The 14,378-nt window shown below is 39.1% G+C and overlaps 1 protein-coding gene across 1 annotated transcript; it reads left to right on the top strand.

Moving 5' to 3' along the window:
- The first annotated feature begins 8,676 nt into the window (after positions 1-8,676).
- Positions 8,677-12,525, top strand: LOC124290016. The gene is made up of 6 exons (XM_046726698.1): positions 8,677-8,775; positions 9,713-9,775; positions 10,179-10,327; positions 10,958-11,104; positions 11,396-11,433; positions 12,369-12,525. Exons 2-6 carry the CDS (start codon positions 9,714-9,716, stop codon positions 12,492-12,494), a joined length of 522 nt encoding a protein of 173 aa, XP_046582654.1. The 5' UTR covers positions 8,677-8,775; position 9,713; the 3' UTR covers positions 12,495-12,525.
- Positions 12,526-14,378: the final 1,853 nt, after the last annotated feature.

The raw sequence follows: 14,378 nt of genomic DNA, 5'->3' as shown, positions 1-14,378 counted from the left end.
GAAGGAGTTAAGAAAACTTAAGGCTGGATATGATTGATAGAGGAACTGTGGCTGTCTGTAAGGAGACAATTAGAACTGAGCTGCATGCAATGGGTTGGCAGAAAAGTCGAGGAATTCCATCACCGATCATGAAACCTGAACAAAAGAAGCGAAGGTTGAACTGGTGCTTACAGCATAGAAATTTTAACTGGGACAATGTGATTTTCTGAGATGAAAGTTCTGTGTGGCTGTTTCCTAATACACTGAAAACCTTTGTATCAGCGCCCAAAGTACAGTCCGAAATTTAACGTGTGGGGTGGCATATCTGTGTTAGGGGCAACGCCCCTCTGTGTATTTGAAGGGAATGTGAACAGTGAGCGGTACACAGATATTCTCGAGGGACATTTACTTCCATCTGCTCACGTGTTCTATGGAAATATTTGGATTTTCCAGCAGGACAACGACCCAAAACATCGTTCAAAGCATTCACAGGCCTGGTTTCGGACCCAAAATATGATATTATTAGATTGGCCAAGCTATAGCCCTGACCTAAATTCAATAGAAAATGTTTGGGGACTTATGAAGGAAAGTGTCAATAAGAAAACGCTGACAAATATTGCTGAAATGAAAGAAGGGGTGTTCCGATATTGGGACAGCATGGACCACGACTTTCTAACTTCTTTGATCAGTAGTATGCCCCGCCGCATTGAAGCCTGCATTGCTGCCCATGGTGACTTGACAAAATACTAACTGTTCACCTGTCTTTGAATCTGGAGTTATGTTCTGCTAATATTCACATTTAGTACGTGAGTAATGAGTGAAAAAAATTAAAAATTTACAATCTTTAAATTCTCAATAATTTCTGGTTGTACTGTATAAGACAAAATATTATGGATGTCAACTTCTTTATTGCATACACAACGTTTCTGGGCTTTTCTTGCCCAATCACCTGGCGAAGGGGCTAGGAAAAGCCCCGAAACGTTGTGTATACAATAAAGTGAGTGAGTATGGTTTTACGCCGCTTTTAGAAATTTTCCTGCAATATCACGGCGGGGGGACACCAGAAATGGGCTTCACACATTGTACCCATGTGGGGAATCGAACCCGGGTATTCGGCGTGACGAGCGTACGCTTTAACCACTAGACTACCCCACCGACCCCGTATACAATGAAGAAGTTGGCATCCATAATATATTTTGTCCTATACTGTTTGAAACCGTTTCACCATGACATTTCTCCTTTCACAGAAACGAAATATCTCCTAAGTATAAAAACAAAAAACATTCGCTCGCTGATGTCGTAAGTTGAACGATGACGGCATGATCATGATATTGCCAACGTATCACTGAACTCCCCTTTCAAGGCGGTGCTTGAATGCAGTCTATTCTAAGCGTTTGCTTACACATGCGTCTAGGTAAACATGGATCCAGATTGGGTTTCCCTGCTGAGAAGTGTTTTGGGGTGAGGCAAACAAATATACCTGAACTGTTTTCACCTGGGATACCCTGTTGAAATAGTTCAGTGACAGTCGTTGATCTAATATTTATAAACCTAGGACGGATTTTGTCCATTGCAATCAAGGGTTTATCTATAGCATGAAAACAAGGGACTAGGTTTTACTTTCAAGTTAAACCTTTTGAGAGGTTTTACTGGCTTCCAAGTAAAACCTCTGGAAGGGTTTTACTTTTAGTAAAACCTGTCGAGGGGGCTTTACTTGAAAGTAAAACCTGGTCCCAGGTTCTAAGGAAAATAACCTCTATTCTAAGGGACAAAATTCGTGATACTTCCAATAATAAAACAAGCACTGATCATCGTCCGACATGGTGTACGTTTCGTTCAAAGTGAGCGAGACAAACTGGTGCAATAAGCCACGTGTGCAAATCTGCACATGCCGTCCGTGAACCGATCGCGTGAAGGTTGCGTGGACTGCCTCGATGTAACTCGGATATTTACCTCATTATAAGACATTACGTACATACCCTCGGCCCCTTCATGGTAAAATGGACTGCACCGCTATTCAGATTCACGGGTTCAAATGACAGGTCGGCATTATTCTTAAGTTGGTCTCACAATAGCTAGGTGTGAATAGATTTACACGAACCTAGTTATATACTTCAAACGACAGCACAATAACAGAAACAAATATTAACAAAAAATCTATGGCCAAAGAACACATAGATATTTATTGAACACTTTGGACACATCATTTTGGTCATACCCCACTTTGCCGGACAGCTGATGTGATGATAACGAATAAAGAGTAACGGTCCGCTAGTTTGCCGGCTATAGTCTGTTTTCAGTGATTAGTTGTCACCCATAGGCATGTGGGGGACATTAGCGTTTGGCAGACTGAGTTCGAACTCATTAATTACAAGGCTCCAATTTGTTTTGAGTGAACTCGATTTCTAGTAACTGATTTTAGTTAAATCGAATTATATTAGCTGAAATGAGTGAAGCTTATTCCAATGATTATTTCTGAAGTTGTGCCTGTATATAAAGAATGTAGACATGATTCGTTCATTGCAAAATGGCAAACGCTCAAGTTAACATTCCAAATTCGAGGGGAGGTAGGTAGACACTTAATCTATCTAGGTCACAAGTTTAGGGTTAAGAGCACAAAAAGTGATCGAGTTAATTTGAAATGTTGTAAGACAGGTTGTCCTCCAACGGCCAACACCGTCAGTGATGTTCTCAGCAGTTCCAGGAACACACATAACCACCATCAAGACCAAGTTCAGTTCAGAAAATATTTATGCATATTTATTTATGTCTTCAGTTACCATTTTCTCGTTTTCTGAAAATGTACGAAATATGTATTTATGAATTTTATCATGAAGATAAAATGTACCAAAAATGTTGAATTGGTGAAATATGAAATATCGAGAAATCGGAGTTCAAACGATTCACTAATTTTCCCCCGACTTTTCTGGGGAAAACGGGTTTCAACAGCTGGGCTGCGCTCATAGCACGTGCGCAGCGAAATAGGTTCGCGCAGCTTGGAAGCGGGTTGTCCGGTGAATACTCGGTGAAGGCTTTGGTGTGAGCTATTTTTCTAATGCTTTTGTTGATATCTCACAGGCGCGAGCTTTTTATATGTTATGACAGTAAATTAACTGTTTATATAATTTCATTTGTCTATTTCACCACACTTTCTTCTTACCGAGTCACTTTCTCAGTTCGATACTTAAAAGCAATGTCATTACTTAGCGTTGACAGAATTTCTAACTGTGATATAGATATGTCGTTGTCACAGACAAAACTCAATGGCTTGTTTTATTGACACCTGTGTGTCTGCCTGCCTGTCTGCTAATGACAATATTCAATACACAGCTGCTATCACTTACCACATGCAATTTGAACTTAACACCAATCAGGCTATACACCATAAACACATAAACAAAACGCATTGATTTATGGCCCGAGTTCGGTCTCTGTCACATTATGTAATTACATAGACAGGCAGGTGTGACACTAGTACTTGAACACATGACATGTTATGATGTCTGTTGATTGCGAAATGTTATACACAAAAAATGAGCATGTATTTACAAAACCCAACATTTCTATATACACACGTGATGGCATCTGGTAATGAACAAGCCGTTACACTTGAGTGCACACCCATCCGCTCTGACTGGGTTGGTTATCTCCCAATTGACAGACACCCATTTGACAGACACCCAATTGACAGACACTGAACTAGAAGGTTAATTAGGGTAACACCTACGGGTATAATGGAACAGTCCACTGTCTAGTGAGTAGAGCAGGGTGAGCCTGAAACAGGTTCGTTACTGCGAAGTTTGATTGTGGGTAAATAGAACTTTGTTGTGATTAAATGATAAATGATTTCTCTTCTCAAAATTGATTTTACTATCAATTACTATCGAATATAAAAACAGGTTTGTCACTGAGAGGTTTGATTGAGTTTATTGATAGAAAAAAAACCTCCCAATAATAGCATATGTACAACAGAAGTTAACTGAGAAAACGTTTTGTTGGAGAGATATAGATATGTACATATTTGAAAACATTTCTGATTTGCAGTAAATGAGACACCTGCATTGCCATGTAAGATCAGATTAATACTAATCAGTGTTCTGATTTTAACAATACTTTCTAAAGATTGTAACAGTTTATGTCTTTGAATATCATACAATGGACGTTGAAGGAAGTAATGAAAAACATTCTCACATCCATGGCCACATCACATGATGCGTCATATTTTGAATATTTATTCTAAATAAATCGTAATTAAGTGCACTCGTCATATATCATAATATTGTGTGCAAAACATATAACTTCTTTATTCCATATGAATATTTAGGTTCACATTTGTCTTTATTTGATTTATATGATACAACAATGTCGCAATTTCTAATAGCTAAGCTAGTGTTTTCAATATGATGATGCCGACTCCCGTTAGACTAGAAGGTTAAACCGAAATGTTTATGAAAATAAATTGTTTTTATATTGCAGCAATAAAAATTCAAATTACTGTCTTTTCGTCCATCTTTCAAAATAAATAATATAGCTTCAGTTTGTTCCTGTGTTTTTATTTGGACTATTCCATTATAATGTGTAGGTAACAGGTAGTAGATAATCTGTTCACTGAACCGTAAATGTTGTTGTTTTAAGGTGTCTGCGAACTGGCTGTCTGCGTAATGGGAGGACACCACTGGGTTCGGTATCCCGGCTGCTTCGTTTCTTGGGAAGTAAACCCAAGTACACAATATTGCACTTTTGATTTGCGATTGTACGCTTATAATTTTGTTTAAATGTTTTTTAATAACCAGCAATGTATATTATATGTCATGAATAAGTGATAATTGTGTTTTAATTATGTATGATTTTTTGGTTGCATGTGACCTTTTATTAAAGGATTATCGCGCATCAGTTCATTTTTATCTATAACAAAAGCGTCCGGCAAAACGGGAACCCCCGTTTTCGGCAACTAGCAAATTCGTACTGTTAAAGTGTTGATGATATGGATAATTTAACGAATCTTTACATAACTTTCCCGTACATGCACAAAATGGGGTCTCAAACCATTTATAAAGAGGGTCTTTTACCAGAAAAGAGAAAAAGTCAACCAACAGACATCAACAGCAAAACATACGAAATTATGTAGAACTCACAATGTCCGCTTAATTAAGGCGCTCGCATCAAGGCACATTGCCTGCTCCCGGCGTTACGTACATTACTATCCTCGGTCATAGGACACTTTCGTACATTCAATAAGGCGTTTACACGAGAAGTGGTCCTTCTACATTAAGACTATCGCGAACAGCTTATCTTGAAATTCACTCTCGACTCATCTACCGCTAGCTACACAACTTCGCCGGGTGGTTTTGTTTCTCGGAGCAAAAAACTAATTGCAATTACTTGCCGAGTCACCCTTTCACTTAAAGTGGGGCTCTAGACAGGACTCACTCCTGTACGTATTTGCAATATTTAATGCCGTGGTAGTCAGGCAATACCTTGTACAGCTGGACTAACTAGTGACATTCGTTAAGTGTACCGTCTGTAGTGGTGATCTTGTGTGGTTCCTGCGTCCTATTAAGCAACATTCCTATATATTGGAGGTGACATGAGATTATAAGAAAATGTGCATGTCATTAATAAATTATGCGTGAATTTAACATGTAGTGACTGACTGTCTGACTGAGTTTAGTTTTACGCCGCTTTTAGCAATATTCCAGCAATATCACGGCGGGGGACACCAGAAATGGGCTTAACACATTGTGCCCATGTGGGGAATCGAACCCGGGTCTTCGGCGTGACGAGCCAACGCTTTAACCACTAGGCTACCCCACTGTGCATGTCATTAATAAATTCTACGTGAATTTAACACGTAGTGAGTTAATTTGGTTCAACTGCTTTGAGTGTAATATAATGGTTTAATATTAATATTACAATTAATATTATTCGAACCATGTGATAGTAGTTGGTAAAAATTAAGACGCATTAGATTATTAAACACTGCATCTATTCAAACAGTAAAAAATACGTTTATCTCTATTTTCGATTTTTATATTTTACAGATATTTAGGGCTCCTTCATGCCAAACAGGAGACCTATTGTAATCGTTAATGTGTTTATTATTATTAATTATTCCGCCGTATTTTGTACCACTCGTACAAAAAACACCGCTCGACAGAATCGCTTGAAAACATTCACCAAGGTGCCGACAGTGCTGAAGTTGTTTCTGCAAAAATCTCAAGGCTCTAGGCCCAATAACAAAGGGCAGATAATTCAAAATTAATTTAAAATATTCAATTTCCAAAGCAATAATCTCCGAAACTACAAGTCCAATGACTACCAAATTTCTGGAGCAGGTCTGGATTACCTTCAATTTCAACTGCAGGACCCATGGGGCTAAGAGGCACCGTTTTGCCGCCATATTGGATTGAAGGAAATTTCACGTTTTTGACGGGTAGGCATTTCCGCTGGTCCGTATGCCATGTGTGTGTGCATCTGATAGTTGAAGCACTGGCAATTCCAGAACACTAATTGTTTTGACTGTAGACCCAAGGACAACGGAACTACGGCCTGTCAAAGAGGGATCTATTTCTTCTCGGGAACGTTTTAAAATGTACATGACCCCTGCGACCCCGGCTGTATTTGGAAGGTCCGCTCGCGTGTCAAAAACGTGTTCTTGCTCCGTTTTCAACAGTTTCTAGCCTTTAAATACAGTTCAAACACCCGTAACTATGAGACCAACCGTCCGATTTCGACAAAAATATACCTGTGCATGTTGGCTGCTAAGGCCGATTATAGCTACCCATTCAGTAACGTATCTCCAAAGACAACAGAGGAACAAGTGAAATTTTATTTTCCTCACTGTAGTTGCTATCTTCATCGGTTCTCTAGACAGCACAATGGAAATTTGCAGTATGTATCTCAAATGTTTGCTGATCATTTTCTGTTCAATGGTGCATGTTAAAAGTATCACCGTTTGGTCATGTTCACGATTGTCAGATGTAACTGAGATAGCTGATGGAAGCGTTAGTATGGCTCAAGAGCAGTATCTACTAACACCTTAATGTTGATCATGACTTGTCAGGCACCTCTGTCGGCAGAGAATGCGATCGAAGGTGGGCGTTCTCGGTAATGACGTAATGTTATGTCATGACTGTCTCGCACCATCGCTTCTCCCGACAACAGCTGTGGATAGTGACGGTTGGGTTCGCGCCTGTTGTCAAGCGGGCAAATAGAGTTACAGTGGATTCTCTCTAATCCGACATTCCCTGTAAACCGACATGTATATTCAAGTCTTGAATTTGTCCCTACATAATATCATATAAGAAACTCCCTCTAATCCGACATCCCTCTATTCTGAATTCCAACACTCAAATCCGGTCAAAAAACATGTTTTTGATGCAAATTGACTCTCTCTAAACCGACAATGTAATTTCCAAAGAGATTGCATCAGTGAACACATGGGCGAGAGGTGGCCTGCCAAGGCGAAATAGGATTGACATTTATTTACTTGCTAATTACTTCTTCAAAGGATTCATAGATTGGTGACATCACATGTTAAGTGCTTGTTATGATTCACTGACATTGACTTTGACACTGATCCATGAGATCATCTCAATTTAGCATGAGTATTGCCAGTGCCACCAGCACATATTATATGATAATAAGAAGTCATAGTCAGCTACTGCACTACAAGTCAGTGGCTACCCCGCCTCATAAGAGAGGCAGGACTGAGTTAACTCTATATAAACACACGTTTCGATGTGTCTGCTGGTGGACTGAAGTTTTCTAGATTCATCATGAACTCGGTAGCAATGTAAGCATGCTGAGTCAATAAGGCCCTTGGTAATCTTTCTATATGTTGTTGAAAATACATTACTGGAAATGTTTGTTTTGTTGTTTGAGATAGACTTACGTTTTAATCCATATAATGTAAATCACAGTAAACAATTCTCATCATTTGGTTGTAGTCACTTTCCAAAGCCACAAGTGTCATTATCCAAACCATAGGACACAATCCCTTGTATCTAACCCAGGACCATAAGAATTCAAAGCTAATGAATGACGCATTTCCCATTACTGACAGTGATAGCTGACAGATATTACTGTAGCCATTACTACTTTCAATATCTACGTGACAGGTACAAATGGCTAGATTGTATTAAAGCCAAGGAGCCCGCGTCGCTGCTCGTGCTATATTTTTTTCTATTAACAGTTTCTGTCACGGCAGCGACAGGAAATTCAATCTCGTTTCCTCCGACTATGTATGTACTTAAAGCCTACTACACACAGATATACAGATGTGTCCACGACGAGCAGAAATTTACCGATGTACAAGTAATTAAACTCAACTTACGCGCAACGGGTCAACTTCTGTTTTATGATGTATTGTCAAGGGTTAAAAGTTCTACATCTGCAATCGATTCCACAAACGTTCACTGGACAAGAGCCCGTTCATGTTTTATATTGCATTGTGGATTTATGTCGCCCTAAGCAATATTCCAGCTGTGCAGCGGGTGTTTGGTCAGGTCATACAGGGATTAATATTGTGAGCGCTTGTGAGCATCTTCCGTATTCCATTTCAAGTCACACAAAAATATCTTACAATAGATTGATTATATTGTTACCTGTACCATTCCCTTGTAGTATCCACAAATGGAGACGATTATAAAATTCAGTTGGACACCCCTCGTCGGCACCCTCACTTGCCAAAGCTCCTTGCGTCCGCCTCCCCATGGGGCGGAGCTATAGCACATACTGAACAGTCGGAGACAGATCTGGCCACATCTCGAGTCGTTATCCAGCACATTCAGACAGGTTCGTACTTTTCTGAATTTTACAACAACATTTAACTAGGTCTTTATTCATCAGTGCTGATTAATTACTGTTTTCTTCTTCAGTCGTAGGGCATATAAAGTTGCCACCCTTACTGTCCGCTGAATATGCTTCCTGATAGATGTAGTGTGTACTGATTTGGTTCATTCCAATTATGACTACTCCCAGTTTGGCTACCCGTCCAATACCCAACCTGTTCCTGTCGAGTGTTTTTTTAATTACTAGCTCTCTCCCCTCCAGCAGGTAGACTGTTCCACCAACACTTATAAACAATTATAGCTGTACCAGGTTCATACAATATTTATTCAGCTAATTACATAATTCATTCTTGTGGAAGAGTTCAAGTATGCACATATACCGAGTTACACGATATATCATATACACTACATAGTAAGTGAATTAAGAAGTTATTGTGCTGTATAATATTTTATTTCGTTACACAATTGTTCTTAAATTTTGATAGTTCCGTAAAAAGGTTGTGAATAACGTCTTCATTATAATGACCACATGAACACTTAGATGTTTCCGATATATGTCGATTATATCTGTCTGCGTTTAGATCACCAAAGCCGAGCTTGAGGCGACAATGGATGGTTTGACAAAATCTAAGTTCCAAAATTTAAATCAAAGTAATTGCGAGTTTCTGTTGGGTTTATCATGGTTTTAAATTGATTCAGGGAAATAGCATTAACAGATCCATCGTGCAATAAATTCCACAACATAATCGCGTTCGGTAAAATTATTGAGAATATCTTTGCGTTCTACATTTAAGAGTTTGAATGGAAGTTGGAGGGATTTGACTGGTGTTCGTGTCATAAACCACTACTTTGTTGTTTATCGCATGCGCAATAACACCAGAGAGATTTTGAAATACTGAAGGCAAATTCAACCTTCACCTGAGTCTGGTTTTCATTTGCAGAATGCTTGCCCTCCAACTTACCGTGTTTATCCTCCTCTTCTATGGGACCTGTGGTTTCTCCAGGTATATCAAAACTTTCACTAAAACCGTAAATCTGATTTGTAAACTATCTGTATTTTGCAACCATACTACTACTACTACTACTACTACTACTACTACTACTACTACTACTACTACTACTACTACTCACCAGTGTAGCTCTGGGTTAGAATTGGTCTTCAGCATCGGGTGGTCAGGCTCGCTGACATGGTAGACATATGTCATCGCATCCCAAGTGCGTAGATCGGTGCTGGATTGTTTACAGACCACCGAAATATAGCTGGAATATTTGCGAGTGCAGTGTTAAATAAGCAAAAAACCAAAACAAATCTCAACAATTTTATTTCATAATAAACATCCCCAAAATTAGAACCCCAGAAAACCATTTTGGCTCTCTCATTCATTCACTATCTGTCTCTTCTTGAAGGTCCTTTTTTTACCTGTTTAACCACTGCAATCCTCCAGAGGAGCTGGTGGGGAAATTCTGTGCTACTCTACTGGACAACGACGTCAACGATGACGGCATAGTAGACGGCAATGACGTCGCCATCGATACCCTGCCTTACAACTATGACGGTAAATTTAGCCACCGACCCATATGGAAAAAAGGGATAATATAGGGGTAGGGGAACTCCTTTGATTGAAATCACTCCATAAAATAAGACTTAGTGTAAAAATGTAATAGACAGTAGATCTCGGTTGAGTCTGAAACTTTGTAAGATTTTGATATATGAAGACGTAAATGTTCATGAAATCGATTTGTCTTATAAGCTGAATAGTCATGGCTTATAACCCCTTTATCATTTGGTTATGACACATAATATTTTATTTGCAGTTTGTATATATTGACAGAAGCTACAGTCTTGACACAACGTCTACAAAACCTCATTTAGCCTAAAAATGCACAATAAGTAAAATGAATTCAATTGATAATGTTGTAAAGACGTGGAAAGTGGTTGATTTCTTCGCTTTTCCGGTTCGCGGTGAAAGACGTGTCAAGAAATGCTTCAAATGTAAATTAAATGTAGGGGTTATAATCCATCCATTATAACATATTTGTGTGCATTTTATACTTGATAATCCTCAGATTGATGCTCATGATGATCGCGGAGGTGATATTGGTGCTGATAAAGAAAAGCCGAAGAACCACACAACTGTGACATACGTTTTTGTGAAAAACATAATATTTTTCATTTTAACCCACAGAAGACCTTTGTGTCACGGACTTGTGGGAGGTCGTGACAAGGTGGTCGTGTCGGTACGGCTTTTCCGAAGAGTACGGCAGATACATGTACAGATTTTTTGACGTCAACGGAGATGGCCGTGCGACGGCAGACGACTTCGGTGCATTCAGTAAGAGAAACTTTCAAAATTTGTGTCCTCCCGTTAATGGTTCACTTTCCCGAGGCAAGGGAGATAACTGGCCATAAAAGTCCAGTTTCCACTTTAACAGTCAGTTAACCTTCTTGCCTCAAGAAGATGTTGGTGGATCCAGCGGGGGACACTTGGTGTACCGTTTAAAGAATTACTTAATCATGGAATCAATTCTTCTCACAATGACATTTCTATAGTGAAAAGGCTGAATGGAATTGTAAATGAGTAAAAACGTATACCAACATTCTCTTACATTTTCTTTCTTTTCAGATATGACCAATGCCGACTTTTTAATGATGCAATACACGGTAAGTAAAAAAACAGTCTTGACATAACGAAGGTCGATATCGTAAATACATCTCGAACAAACCAAGTTAAGTTACAAATCCAGGAATAGTTATAATGAACTGATATTGGAAGTCATTACATGTGGTCCGTTAAACCTGAGTTCTAACTTTCAGATTTAATTACATAATAAACACTGAACGAAGTGATATCACACAATACACTAGACGCCAAAAGAAACGTTACCCTCCTACCTTTATGAATTACTGAAAAACTATCAAAGATATTTTAGAAGGTTTTAGTTCACAAGAAAGCTTAACAACACAGCTTTATGCAAATCACGAAAAAAAATTTCTCAAATGTATTCATGTTTGGGTGAAATGCATCTTTTTCAAAAGAGTTCAATTTTTTGCTGATTTGCATTAGTGAAAACAAAAAAAACCCTGTCTTTGATATTGTGAAAATATGTTTAGGAATATCTAAAATTATCTTTGTTAACATTTTTGCTTGCAAAGTAACATTTTTCCATTTCCATTTTACACATAGCAATATCAGTCGCCCAAACGCAGCAATATTCAAAGAGTATTTACATCCATTTCACATGCAGAATGATTCTATAGATTATAAAGAGAGCCTAGAAGACATGATCTGATACACAATGACGAGAAATATGCCACGATTAACAGCTGAATGGAGAGAAAGAGCCATTGGGATGGTGCAGATGGGGTCGACATACAATGCTGTTGCCAACGCCTACGGATGCCACCGTATCACGGTTATAAGACATATTATTCAGGGCTTCAGACAGACTGGGATCACCGTAGACAGACGAAGCAGTGGACGTCCACGCATCACAACGCCAGCTTAAGATAGGTACCCCCGTCCGTTTCTTTTGGCGTTTAGTGTATGCTACCCAAACAACACTGGATGTCCATTTCACTCACTCTCCTGTCCACAGCGTTTCAAGAACCCCTACTGCGGTGACACGAAGAACAGGGTGAGTCCCCTTGACAAACGCCAGTGTGACGAGGTGGACAAACTGAAGCCAGAGGACATCAAGTGTCCTAATTACATTCGCCTGTGATGTAGAAACGGCAATACAACTGTTGGTAATAGCAAGAGTTTTGTTGTCATTGGGGAAACTGTAAATGGTTAACATCGTACCCTGGACTCCCAGCTGTGATCTTTGGGTGTTTTGTTGTTGTTCTTCTTCTTCCTCTTCTTGTTTGGTTTTTGTTTTGTTTAGGTACTTTTTGTATGGTGATGACTGACGGGCGATAAGGCAGCCAGGAGGTAGGGTTATTCCAGTATTCCCCAAACCGGGATAAAACGATAGTCACTGGTAAGTGAGTTTAGTTTTACACCGCTTCTAGCAATATTCCCGCAAAGTCACGGCGGGGGGACACATTGTGGCCAAATGGAGAATCAAACCCGGGTCTTCGGCGTGACAAGCGAACTCCTTAACCACTAGGGGTGGGTATTGCAGAGAATTTTCATATTGCGATATATTGCGATGCGGAAGCATATATTGCGATATGTATTGCAATATATTGCAAGGATTATTTTTTTAACAAAAACTACTTATAATCGAGTTAATGCTTGATTATAAAGCAAAAACACAACAAACTCACTATGATTGATTAACCTTTCATAAAAGCTTTTAATCATGACAAAATAAAAATGTAAGTAACATTTGGCACTAATGAAACAGGGAAAAGAACAATTAAAAAAACGGAAATATCCGAAGATTTCCGAGTGTTACGAAGTTTTCCGAATGCATGTCAAAATACCGGTTTTCGATCAGCGTATCGCAATACGTATCGTTTTCATGTCTGAACCGGTAAATACCGGTAAACCGGTTATATTGCGCAGCCCTATTAACCACTAGGCTACCCGACCGCCCTGGTTGATCATAATTCCTCCAATAAAGGTCAATCAGATAGTCACACTTATACAACATACCAGTAGGCGTACAGAGATGTACAATGCTGACATCCATACACACTGAACGTGAAAGTATCGCTTAAACATAATGGAGATTCAGTAGCGAAAATTTTCCAAGACACATTATTTGTTATTTGTCGGTATCGTGTAACATATAATTGTGTGATACCAAGCAGCGATATAGGCTTATAAGGAAGTGTCGCTATTTCTGTTTATTACAAAAACAACACACACACACACCTAAAAAAAAAAAAAAAAAAAAAAAACCACACTGACATTTTGTTGAGTGTATGAAGACACTTTGATCTTGACATTATGAATAACCGAAAGAACAATTAATGTGCAATTAGCTTCTTGTGACAATTCGCAACAACATAGCAGTTAGTTGTTTTCATGTTATTCGCAATTTAAGCGTAGACATGTGCTTAAAGGCTAAGCAGGACCGAGCGCATGCATCACAAAATATGTAAATGTCGGATGCGCGGTCAAGAAGGAAGGGGGAAAGAGATAAACACGTTCTCTTGGTTGTTGCACCACACGCACGCGCGCGCACACACACACACATACACACACACACATTGAACTTTCACAAAGACACACACATGCATCCATGCACACAAACACACACATACATACATACAGACACACAGACATACATTCACTCACCATTCTTGAAACAAGTAATGGGAAACCTCTATACGAAACACGAAAACTTTATCTTCAAAGAGTGTCGCAATCAAATTAGGACAGGGTAAACTGACTTTACATTCAGCCAGATAGTTATTGATTTTGTACCATAGTTAATATAGGTCGTTTAGAGGATTGAGAATGCAGTCTATTTAAAGCGTTTGGTTGACATACACCTAGGGCGTGTTCCACTGCTCAGTATGTTTACAGGTTACAGCAAACACCTCAGTAGTTGTTTACATTGAATACGCTGACGCTCCATGACCTCTGGGGCATCGAACAGCACGATTCTTTGCATAGACTTCAGACCTAAGATACAGTCGTTCATACCAAGACC

Source organism: Haliotis rubra, unplaced genomic scaffold, assembly GCF_003918875.1.
Source record: "Haliotis rubra isolate DU_JTF1 unplaced genomic scaffold, ASM391887v1 Scf455, whole genome shotgun sequence".
NCBI classification, from domain to species: Eukaryota; Metazoa; Mollusca; class Gastropoda; order Lepetellida; family Haliotidae; genus Haliotis; species Haliotis rubra.
The sequence above is the reverse complement of the archived record's forward strand: the minus strand, read 5'-3'. Positions and strand labels throughout refer to the sequence as shown.

Excerpts from the sequence above, each read along its gene's own strand:
- LOC124290016 (XM_046726698.1), top strand. The coding sequence starts at position 9,714 with ATGCTTGCCCTCCAACTTACCGTGTTTATCCTCCTCTTCTATGGGACC. Across the intron at positions 9,776-10,178 it reads GGGACCTGTGGTTTCTCCAG|GTCCTTTTTTTACCTGTTTA; the intron begins GTATATCAAAAC and ends CTCTTCTTGAAG. Across the intron at positions 11,434-12,368 it reads TTTTAATGATGCAATACACG|CGTTTCAAGAACCCCTACTG; the intron begins GTAAGTAAAAAA and ends TCCTGTCCACAG.